General features: G+C 37.8%; 1 protein-coding gene across 2 annotated transcripts in view; it reads right to left on the bottom strand.

Moving 5' to 3' along the window:
* Window positions 1-7,304: 7,304 nt before the first annotated feature.
* The window catches only part of ppp2r5cb (protein phosphatase 2, regulatory subunit B', gamma b), a 39,690-nt gene continuing 34,187 nt past the window's right edge, over window positions 7,305-12,807 (bottom strand). For both annotated transcript variants that reach the window (XM_079584816.1, XM_079584817.1), the window contains 2 exons: window positions 12,120-12,236; window positions 7,305-10,093 (listed from right to left, as the gene is read on the bottom strand). In XM_079584816.1, the coding sequence (XP_079440942.1) occupies window positions 9,959-10,093; window positions 12,120-12,236 (252 nt within the window). In that variant the 3' untranslated portion in view covers window positions 7,305-9,958. The remainder of the gene's footprint in view (window positions 10,094-12,119; window positions 12,237-12,807) is intronic.

The following is a 12,807-nucleotide window of genomic DNA, read 5'->3' as shown; positions in this document are numbered from 1 at the left end:
TGATACTGTACTCACCCCGATGTCCTCAAGATGTCCATGTCTTTCTTTCTTCAGTGGAAAAGAAATGAAGGTTTTTGATGAACACATTTCTCCATATAATGGACGTCAATGGGCCCCAAAACGGGTCAAGGTCCAGATGACAGTGTCAGCGCCGCTTCAACGGGCTTTAAACGACACCAGACGATGAATACGGCTCTTATCTAGCGAAACCATCGTCATTTCACAAATATATAAACAAGTTTAAGTTTTATAAGCACAAGCGCTCGCCTTGCTCTGTTCTGTGATGCGCGTTCGTGACGTCACGTAATACACAGTTACGCTGTAAAGGTCACGCTTCTGTGAGAAGTAAAACATTTCTGTCCTGACGAAATTTTTCTTTTAGGCTTTTTAATATTCCAACACCAGGATACACACACGAGATGGGCATTTAACCGATAAACTGACACAACGACATTTGAATATGTGTGTATGGTCCTCCTTCCGCACATCTGTAAACACTGACTCGTCAAGCGTGACCTTTACAACGTAACTGTGTATCACGTGACGTCACGAACGCGCATCACAGAACAGAGCAAGGCGAGCGCTTGTGCTTATAAAACTTAAACTTGTTTATTTATTTGTGAAATGACGATGGTTTCGCTAGATAAGAGCCGTATTCATCGTCTGGTGTCGTTTAAAGCCCGTTGAAGCGGCGCTGACACTGTCATCTGGACCTTGACCCGTTTGGGGCCCATTGACGTCCATTATATGGAGAAATGTGTTCATCAAAAACCTTCATTTCTTTTCCACTAAAGAAAGAAAGACATGGACATCTTGATGACATCGGGGTGAGGAAACTATCAGCACAAGTTTTTTTTAAAGTGAACTAATCCTTTAAATGAGGTTCTCGCCCACATTGGTTTATTATTGTGGTGTCATGTATATATATATACACAGCAATATAACTGACATAACTAATATCTAAACACCTTGGGTTCTCCAGTCTTTTAAACCCATTTTATAAAGTTTATATTTAAGAGGACACCTTCACTCCTTATAACCCATAAACCTCCACACTGGAAATACTCATTTCTTCAGTCATCTCTCAAAGCTTAGGCGTTTAACAGGTCATGACCTCCAGCATCGGGTCACCAGCGGCGCAATACTGGACAGAACAGACGAAGCCGTTCCCAGTCGAGTCCCCACCGCCTCATTCCCAGTGTTACGTCACCTCCCTCCCTTTATGACTTGGCAAAACTTCTTGGAAGTTGCATTTTCTGGAAATGCACATCACAAGATACCGTAAAAAACTGGGAAGTTACAGCATTCTGGGAATCCCACGACTTCCAACACTCCCACAGGCTCTAGACAGACTCTTGCTCTGGAAAATAGTGCTTGAAAAACTGTAGATTTGACAGTAAAGCGGCACTATTGAGCGGCAGGTGGACATATACAGAGATGAGGAGCTAACAGAGCGCCACCTAGTGGACACTGCAGAATGAGGGCCTTCAGATGTGCGTCTGATCATTCTGTCCATCAAAGGCCGTTCGTTTGATAGCAACTGTGCAAATCTTTGTCAGAAGGTTTCAAGGTCTACTACATTTTTAGTTTCTAATAAACGAGCTGCCTTGAACTAGGCATCCAGAAAGTTAAAACACAGGCCATGCACATGTATTTACTGGAATACGCTATCGTGCATGAAATGAGCTGTTAAATGGAAATTATTTGAAAATGACAAGCTATCATAGAGGACACAAGCCTGAGAGAAAGCCACATAAGTGAATGCATGAAGCCTCGCGAGTCTAATCGGACATTATGTAAAGCCAAAGTGCTTTGGTTATTTTCCAGCGGTGCAACTGTAGATTATTAATGTGGAGATCAGAGTATTATTGCTCAGTTGCTCCTTCACGACTTTAAGGAAGCGTTTAAACTTCTGAGGAGAAATGAAACACACATGCAAGTGAATAGTTTGTATTCGAAGAAAAATAACTGGTGTAGAAAAACTTTTCACTCAGGAATCGCCAGTAAGTTATAAAAAACAGCAAGTAACAATGAATTAAATGTTACATTTTAAAGTAAAAACTAAAATAATACTAAAAAGAATGATGAAAAGTAACAAGTATCAACAATTATATGTTTAAATAATGTAACAAGTAACAAATATGTATAAATGTAACAAGTAACAAAAAATATATAATGTATCAAAATAATGTAAGTAACAACAAATATTTAAATAATGTATCAAAATAATTTTACAAGTAACAAATATATAAATAATGTATCAATATAATGTAACAAGTAACAACAAATATGGGTAACACTATTTTACAGAGTCCTTGTTACATGTAGTTACCATAGTAATAACAGTAAATTATGCATAATTACATGCAACTAACCCTCAACCAAACCCTAATCCTACATAATCTCTATAGTAAGTATGTAGTTGCTTAATATTACTCAGTACTTAAATATAATATTACACTGTAACAATGACACCTTCAAATAAAATGTAACAAGTCACAACTATGTATAAATCATGTAAAATACATGATATATATATATATATTTTTTTTTTTAGTTTATTTTTTTTTTAAGACTGGAAATGATATTTTTAGTTTTGAAGTGAAAATAAAAAGCAACCATTCATTTGATTTGTTTGTTTGACTTTAGTTTTGAAAAAGCAGATATTCTGCCAAGATCAAACACATCAACACTGTCGTATCCATTACCATGCCGAACACTCAGAGACGGTCATGACAGGAGTACTATGTGTTTCCTCCAGGCACACACACACACACACGCACACACACACACACACACACAGAGACGCTGCAGCTCCTCAGTTCACCTCAGGAGACCCGGTGTTAGAGTCAAGGTCCAGCACGTCTGAAAGCCATGGCATAAGCATCAGCCGAAAGTAGGTCAAGATAAGCTCATCTGACGGAGATACAGGTCTGGGTCACACACACTCCAGTCACCCGAGCTCACCCCGAGACACACACACTCCAGCGTCGTGTTCGTGTCTCCTCCCGTGGGATGAGCGAGGAGTGTGTCACAGAGACACGGGAGAACCAGCGAAAATGAGACTGAGATGGAGAACGAGTCGTTACACACACACACACACACACACACACACACACACACACACACACACACACACACACACACACACACACACACACACACACACACACACACACACACACACACACACACACACACACACACACACACACACACACACACACACACACACACACACACACACACACTGGTTGATCTCACCTGAATCTGATTGGTCAGACAGGATTGTGATGCTTGTTGCCATCCTATTGTGATGCTTTTTATTTTTAATTTAATTAAAATTGTCATTATTTTGTCATAATTTTCCCCAGTGTTACTTTAGTATCATTAATAAATAAATATAAATGTTGTTAATATTTGCACAAGTGCACATTGAAATTGAGATGTATACATCATATAAAGCTGAATAAATAATCTCTCCATTGATGTGTGGTTTGTTAGGATAGGACAATATTTGGTCGAGACACAACTATTGAAAATCTGGAATCTGAGGAGCAAAAAAATGTAAACATTGAGAAAATCTCCTTTAAAGTTGTGCATTTATGTTCACGATTGTGCTGCATTCACTCACAAAAATACATGTTTTATATATTTACGGTAGGACATTTACTAAATATCTTCATGGAACATGATCTTAATATCCTCATGATTTTTGGCATAAAAGAAAAATGGATAATTTTGACCCATACAATGTATAGTTGCTATTGCCACAGATATACCCGTGCGGCTGTGACTGGTCTGGGATCAGGGTCACGTGTCTGCAGTCTCTGATGTGTTGTCCTCTGTTGATCCCGAGACTCACTGATGCGTGTCTGAGTTCCTGAAGTCTCGAGGGCTTCGGCTCCATCTTGTGTCACACTGAAGAACTGCGTCTGCAAATGAACGAGAGAAGTGTGCTTTATGTGTACTATAATTATGGGTTCCACTTTATTTTAAGATGTCATTGTTACAGTGTAATTATATATTTAAGTGCTGAGTAATATTAAGCAACTACATGTACTCACTATAGGATTAGGGTTTGGTTGAGGGCTAGTTGCATGTAATTATGCATAATTTACCAATTACTACGGTAACTAAGTACTGTACATGTAACAAGGACACTGTAAAATTGTCAGATCGACTAATGCAAACTCTTTAAATTATGCAGAAACCACCTAAAAAGTTTTGGTAAATATATACTATACACAGGAGAAACTGGAAAAATTATCATATGGTGCAAAAGTTCATTTATTTCAGTAATTCAACTTAAAAGGTGAAACTAATATATTATATAGACTCAAAATGTGAAGTGAGATATTTCAAACCTTTATTGGTTATAATTGTGATGATTATGGGTTACAGATTATGAAAACCCCAAATTCAAAATGAGAATATTGTGAAAAGGTTTTCATAATCTGTAAGCCATAATCATCACAATTATAACAAATAAAGGCTTGAAATATCTCGCTTTGCATGTAATGAGTCTATATAATATATTAGTTTCACCTTTTAAGTTGAATTACTGAAATAAATGAACTTTTGCACCATATTCTCATTTTTCCAGTTTCACCTGTATTAAAAACAATATCCATTGACTGGTAGTCGCTATATGAAGAATTATTGGGTATAATATGTCACAGTTTACTTTATTTTGCTCTCCACACTTCCGTACGTGAACTATAGTGTCCTGATCACACTAGTGAAAACATAACAAAATTATATCTGGTGTCCGGATCATTTTTGGTATTTTTGATCAATTACTCCTGAAAACACACCAGTAATGAATCAAATACAGTAATTACACTGATGCTGTACCTCTCCAGTTCTGCACTGGGATTTACTTTGAGGATGATCTTCCAGTCGGAGATTTCTGTCCGTCTCCCGATCTTCTATTCCCCTTTTCCTTCTGTTCACATTACATCATTTAGCAGACGCTTTTATCCAAATTAGGAGAATAATATAAGCAGTTAAACTAACAAGAGGAAGTAATGTGAGCTTTCCCAGTTTAGTCTAATGCACTTTTTGATGTTTGTGAATAGAAGAGAAACTGATAGAATGACTGATCACGTGTTGCAGAAACGCATGCGTCTCCAGCCGCTCCTTGAACATAATGATGCATTTCTTACGAATATACTGGAGATCTGCTGAAGATAATGTTTTTGGACCTTTTGTCAGCAGTTTGAAAACCCCAAAATTCTACATTACAAGGAATTAAACGTACAAACTTAATATTACAAGTTAATTTTTTAGCTGAAGACAATTCAAGTATTTAGTTAACGTGTCTCGCATTTAATCGAGAGGTTGAGCGCGTCATTTAAAGGAACAGTACACCCAAAAATTTACTAATAATGTTGTGACTGAGGGATGTTGTTGTTGTCTAACTTTATATCTCGCAATTCTGACTTTATATCTAAGCACTTTAATAACCATATCTGTACCTACACTTACTTGCGTTGGAGTAGATATATCTCTTTAGTTGCTACAAAAACTCGCACCTCATTTGGCCGTTTTTCTTTAAAATTTTCAGCTGCAAATGATTGGAACACTTTACAAAAGTCTCTCAAACTCGAATCCCTTGTTCCTGTCACTACTTTTAAACACTACTCTCCAACTTACTGACAGATCATTGTACATGTTGACGCTCTGCTCGTTAATGTTCTAGCACAGTCAACAAAGCCTCAACGCATTTTGCACATATTCAATTGAATTTCAACAAACAATTTGCACATTACTATTTAGTCTGGATTATACTATTATTCGACTGATATTCCTCTCGCACTGCCACTTTACATTTTTAAACAATCTACTTTTATCTTCTTTTTAAATGTCTTCTATATGATTGTGTATTTGAATGTTTGTATGCTGTGTGTAACTTTGTTGCCTTGCACCTTCTGCCTTATCTTGGCCAGGTCGCGGTTGCAAATGAGAACTTGTTCTCAACCGATTAACCTGGTTAAATAAAGGTGAAAAAATAAATAAAAAAAAAAATCACGCGATTCTGACCTCATATCACACAATTGCAACTTTATATCTTATATCTAGATAAAAAGTCACAAAAATGCTTCACTTTATAATTACAATAATACATTTTATAACAGTGGTTCCCAACCTTTCTTTGTCTGAGACCCTTTTTCCCGAGAAAATATTTTAGGCCCCTTCACATTTACTGATATTATCGCTCTTGTAAGCTTGCAGCAAGGATGACAAAATATGTTGTTTTCAAACAAACGGTATGTTTACTATAACCAGATATGTTTATACACAAATAATAGCCTATAAAATTGAAAATACAATAACAAAAACATCAGTAGGCCCTTTGTAATTTAAAAAAGTAAGCCAGTAGCCTATAAACTGGCCCTATTTGAAATGCAATAACATTATTCGCACTGGTGTGTAGGTAAACAAAGAAAGAATATATGTTATTACTAACTGACTGCTGTCTGGGAACTCAATACTTGCATGTTATTTGTGAGGCTTTATCAATGTGAGGCTTTATTTTTGACGTTTTTGGCGCTATAGCGAGCGATAATAAACTTGCGTTTATTAACAGAATAATGCGTCTTTCGGAAGAACATTGTAGCCGGAACTACTTCTCTCTGTGTACGTCTATGACGAGTCACGCAGGGCCTGGGCTACTGCGCATCCGAACCAGTGTAAAATAGTCCCAATGTAAACACTTATTATAGGAGCACCAGTGGCTCAGACAAAAACACGGATTGGAAAATGGATTCATGATGAACTCGCTCATTATATACATTTTGTACATTTTGAACAGAAAAAAGTTAAGGACTTTTATTTAATGCTCATTGCTCAAAACTTTTCAAAATATGACGCGACCCCCGACAGAGCTCGCTGACGCCCCCTTGTGGGCCGCGACCCCCTGTTGGGAACCGATGTTTTATAATAATCAACAAAAGCTGGAATTGTAAAATGTTTGTCAATTAAGCACATTTAAGTTCCCATTAGAATCACCACTGAAATGTTAAAAAATTAAAAGTTAATGAATTAAATGTTCAACACCCACTTTTTTTCCAGCCCCATTTATGAGGAGCTTCTATAAATTGATTTGTCATCGATTCATTCTAGATTTTGCACTCAGAAACTTGAACAAATTAAAATCTAGAGCATGCAATCAAACTAAAAGTAATAATACCTAAAGATTGCAAGACAATATTCTTCAAAAGCTTCTTTAGTGGTAAAATATAAAAGCCAAAGCCAATACAGACGCACACACTCAACAGAAAACAACGCACAACGTTCTTCTAAGATGAAAATATAAAACACGTTTTCTTTATTTCCTGTATATAGACATATACCACTTGAGATTTGGAGAAAAGCACATATGAAGGCTATTTTATGATGATCTCATCAGACAGCTGAATGCAGAGACAGAAAAGTTCTCAATTACAAATAGTAAAAAAAAACAAAAAAAACATTAGAAATTAAATTCTAAAAGATTTCTAACGCAGTCACAGAAGTCTGTCAAATACCAACTGTCTGCAAGTGGCTAATAACGGTTTTCATCTGTACACAAGAAAATTTGTACAAAATAAGAGATCTACCATTCAATAATAGATGGATCATAACAGTACATAATATGTACAATATCAGATGAAGCCATTTAGTAGAGGGACGCGTACTAAAGGACACTTTGCAGTTGTATTTTTCTCTCATGAAATGAAACGGAAAGTGAAATTCACCACAATAAAAGCTTCCAGTTATGCTATCGACACCGGAGGAGGAGCTGATCTTTCACAGGCTGGTCATGTTTTTAGTTTTCTATGGAAGCTTGTTTCCACCACAATATATAAAAAAAAAAAAAAAAATCAGACTTTTTCCTAGCAATTGAGTTTATATCTCGCAATTTTGACTTTATAACACGCAATTGCAACTATATAATCACGTAATTCTGACTTTATAACGCAATTCTGACTGTATATCACGCAATTGGGAGATATAAAGTCGTTTATTGAGTTATTAAGTCAGAATTGAGATTAAAAACATGCAATTCTGAGTTTATTTCTTCCAATTTTAAGTTTATATTTAACAATTCTGACTTTATAACTCGAAATTGTGTGATATAAAGATAGAATTGCGTGTAAAAAATCAGAATTGCGTGTAAAAAATCAGAATTGCGTGTAAAAAAGTCAGAATTGCGAGATAAACATGCAATTCTGAGTTTATTTCTCGCAATTTGAGTTTATTTTTTCGCAATTTGAGTTTATTTCTCGCAATTTGAGTTTATTTCTCGCAATTTGAGTTTATTTCTCGCAATTTGAGTTTATTTCTCGCAATTTGAGTTTATTTCTCGCAATTCTGAGATAAAAAGACAGAATTGAAAGATAAAAAGTCGTAATTACCTTTTTTATTTTTTATTCTGTGGCAGCTTCCATAGTTTTCAGCACTACAGCCAAAAGATTAGAGGAAGGAATTTAAATTAAAACAGAAAAAGGTTGGGATAGAGAAAAAATAATACATTTATCTATATCTATTTAAATTTGCACATTCAAATCGAACATCAACCAGCTCACGAGGGGCCGAGAATTAAACAAACGTCTGAAAATCACGTCACGTACATACGGGGGGGGGAAACGCAGACAGAAAAATTGCACCGTAGCTCCAACCAGGCCAAACCAAGTGGAAGTTCAAACAATGGTTCAGAGAGGATTCGTAAAGTCGTTCAAGTTTATCAGGAAAAGTTTTCTGACTTTTGTTGGGCAAAATGCATTTGTGTGAAGCCAAAGTAGCAAATTTCAGGCTAAAAGAAATGTAAATAAAAGAAAGTTTCCTTTGTCTAAAAAGGCACTCTATGCAAATGAAGGCTTGGTCGAGAAAAAGAAGAAGAAAAAAACCGCACATAAAAAACGTTTAATATTGCCTGTTAAAAAGCGAAGATTGGAGGAAGAGATTAACCAACATAAGGCCGTTCACCATTGTTTGAACAACCAAAATCTCCCTGGACGAACTTATTGCCAAGTTTCTGGACAAAATAATAAAAAAACCCGGAAGGAGCGAGTTCTCTTCATTGCCAAAGAACCGTCACACATTAAAACACGCGGAAAGAAAGCGAGGCAAAAGCAGCGCTGCTCTTCTCAGCCTCCGAACAACCTGAGAATCGTTTGCTCGCTCCGAATGCAGTCGCGGCTCAAGTGCTCTCGCCTGCTTTTCCAGTCGGCGCAGGCACGTAACAGCGTAAAGAAGAAACCAACATACGGTCGAACGAACGCATGTGCGAACAAACACACGTACATTAGAACGTATGTACGAACGAACATACATACGAACGAACGAACATACGTACATACGAACGAACATATGTACATACGAACGAACGAACATACATACGAACGAACATATGAACGAACAAACATGCGTACATACGAACGAACATATGAACGAACGAACATGCGTACATACGAACGAACGTATGAACGAACGAACATACGTACATACGAATGAACATATGAACGAACGAACATACGTACATACGAACGAACATATGAACGAACGAACGAGCATATGAACGAACGAACATACATACATACGAACGAATGAACGAACATACGTAAATACGAACGAACATATGAACGAACGGACATACGTACATACGAACGAACATATGAACGAACGAACATACGTACATACGAACGTACATACGTACATACGAACGAACATACGTACATACGAACGAACAAACGAACGCACATACGAACGCACATACGAACGAAGGAAAGCAGAAGCAGAAAGAGACAGGACTGGAGAGGGTCTGGATGAGGACGGTCTCCGGTGCGATGCTTCTGGAGGGCAGATCCGGCTGTGTGTGTGTGTCAGAGTGTGTGAGTGTGTGTGTGTGCGTCACACCGGGCCACACCGCCCTGCGCTGGCGTCGGGTCGAGACTGGGCTGGTTCTGGTCCTCTAGTGGGGGTCCTGGGGGCCGATCATGTCCTCTGCGCGCCGGTGCGTCTCTAAGGCCTTCATCATGCAGGAGTCCTGCGGGAGCTCAGACTTGCGGCGCATCAGGGGCCGTTCCTTACGCTGGTCTCGCTGGAGCTGCACACACACACACACACACACACACACACACACAACATCATCAGACCACCTCAGTCTGAGCGGGGAGCAGGAAACCGAACTGTGTTTCCGATTGACAGAAGCAACTATTTATACATCGTTTCAAAGCAGCTTCACGGTGATGAACCCTGGACCACAAAACCAGTCACATGGGTCAATTTTTTTTAATTGAGATGTACACATCATCTGAAAGCTGGATAACTAATCTCTCCATTGATGTGTGGTTTGTTAGGATAGGACAATATTTGGTCGAGACACAACTATTGAAAATCTGGAATCTGAGGAGCAAAAAAATGTAAACATTGAGAAAATCTCCTTTAAAGTTGTGCATTTATGTTCACGATTGTGCTGCATTCACTCACACAAATACATGTTTTATATATTTACGGTAGGAAATTTACTAAATATCTTCATGGAACATGATCTTAATATCCTCATGATTTTTGGCATAAAAGAAAAATGGATAATTTTGACCCATACAATGTATAGTTGCTATTGCCACAGATATACCCGTGCGGCTCAGACTGGTCTGGGATCAGGGTCACAGATATGAGGAAGTCTATATAGTGTCGATATTCAGATCAGTTCAAGTTGAAGTTTTTGTTTTCATCCAATAGTGTCAGTGCAGTCAAATTAATAATGAAATATTACTGAATATTAGGGATAGGAAGTTGATCCAAACCTAGGGGTGAGTGATATACGGGGCGACAAACTTTGCCGACCGATAGAGATATTGGACTAGGGGTTTGCAATATTGCTAAAAAAATTATATCTCGATATTTTCAGGGATTTTTTATCAATAACGATATTAGCCGAGTGTGTGTGTTGTGTTGGTACTTTGGCTGCCGTGGACAGAGACTCCTAAAGTTGTTGATATTCTTGATATTCTGTGTGGTGTTCGGTTCACAGCAGTGACAGAAATCATATTTTCCAATAAGATTAAATAGATTTTTACCTTTTAAAGGATTAGTTCACTTTAAAAAAAACGTTTGCTGATAGTTTCCTCACCCCGATGTCATCAAGATGTCCATGTCTTTCTTTCTTCAGTGGAAAAGAAATGAAGGTTTTTGATGAACACATTTCTCCATATAATGGACGTCAATGGGCCCCAAACGGGTCAAGGTCCAGATGACAGTGTCAGCGCCGCTTCAACGGGCTTTAAACGACACCAGACGATGAATACGGCTCTTATCTAGCGAAACCATCGTCATTTCACAAATAAATAAACAAGTTTAAGTTTTATAAGCACAAGCGCTCGCCTTGCTCTGTTCTGTGATGCGCGTTCGTGACGTCACGTAATACGCAGTTACGCTGTAAAGGTCACGCTTGACGAGTCAGTGTTTACAGATGTGCGGAAGGAGGACCATACACACATATTCAAATGTCTGTGTGTCAGTTTATCGGTTAAATGCCCATCTCGTGTGTGTATCCTGGTGTTGGAATATTAAAAAGCCTAAAAGAAAATTTTCGTCAGGACAGAAATGTTTTACTCTTAAGCGTGACCTTTACAGCGTAACTGTGTATTACGTGACGTCACGAACGCGCATCACAGAACAGAGCAAGGCGAGCGCTTGTGCTTATAAAACTTAAACTTGTTTATTTATTTGTGAAATGACGATGGTTTCGCTAGATAAGAGCCGTATTCATCGTCTGGTGTCGTTTAAAGCCCGTTGAAGCGGCGCTGACACTGTCATCTGGACCTTGACCCGTTTGGGGCCCATTGACGTCCATTATATGGAGAAATGTGTTCATCAAAAACCTTCATTTCTTTTCCACTGAAGAAAGAAAGACATGGACATCTTGATGACATCGGGGTGAGGAAACTATCAGCACAAGTTTTTTTTAAAGTGAACTAATCCTTTAAGGGCATTTTTTCCTTTATAAAGGCATTTTTTAAACCTAATTATATAGAAAACAGCTGATTTACATTGGAATATTTCACTATTTTTTGTTCAAATAAATGCCGGCTTGCTGAGGGGACTTCTATAAAAACCTGGGCTTTTACCGGAGTGGCTTCTTCTTCTACGGTCTTCTTTAGCATCATGACATCATCAATCATCGGCCCGTCCGTCTCCATGTCCACCGGACTGCTGAGACTCGAGGGGTCGATGTACATGAGGAACTAAAGCAGAAACAGTCATTACTAAAACCTCATTATTAAAATCATCATAGAATTACAATTACAGCCCTCATCCTTCCCTCGGGTCATTTTGACCCGGAATTTATTTATTTTGTACATTTAAGTGTTCATCAGACACTAGGACTTTGAACCACGAATACACACAAAACATAAAAAAAAAAACGTTTTGTGGTTGAAATCTAAAAAAGTAACAGATCCTTCCCTCACGGCTCAATTTGACCCCCATAGGAATGAATGGAGTGCGACGAATGCTTCAGTACACAGAAAAACCTACAAATTCAAACTAAAAATGCTAACATTTTTACCCCAAAAAATTATTTTATAATGTCTACATGTGTATCTGAATGCATACTGAAGAGAAACTGACTTTAGGAACAGCTCATTTGCTCCATATAGAGATATAAGCCCATCTAGAGTCATGAAATATCATGTTATATTATTATTTTTCCACCAGAGGTCGGCAAAGAACACACAAACTAAAGAAATTTTGAGCTGAATTAAAAGGATTAGGAATTAAATTGTGAGTTATTTTGAATTTAAGTTGCGAGGAATG

This window comes from Phoxinus phoxinus (genome assembly GCF_949152265.1).
Source record: "Phoxinus phoxinus genome assembly, chromosome: 16".
In the NCBI taxonomy this organism is placed as follows: domain Eukaryota; kingdom Metazoa; phylum Chordata; class Actinopteri; order Cypriniformes; family Leuciscidae; genus Phoxinus; species Phoxinus phoxinus.
This window is presented reverse-complemented; position numbering and strand designations above follow the sequence as displayed.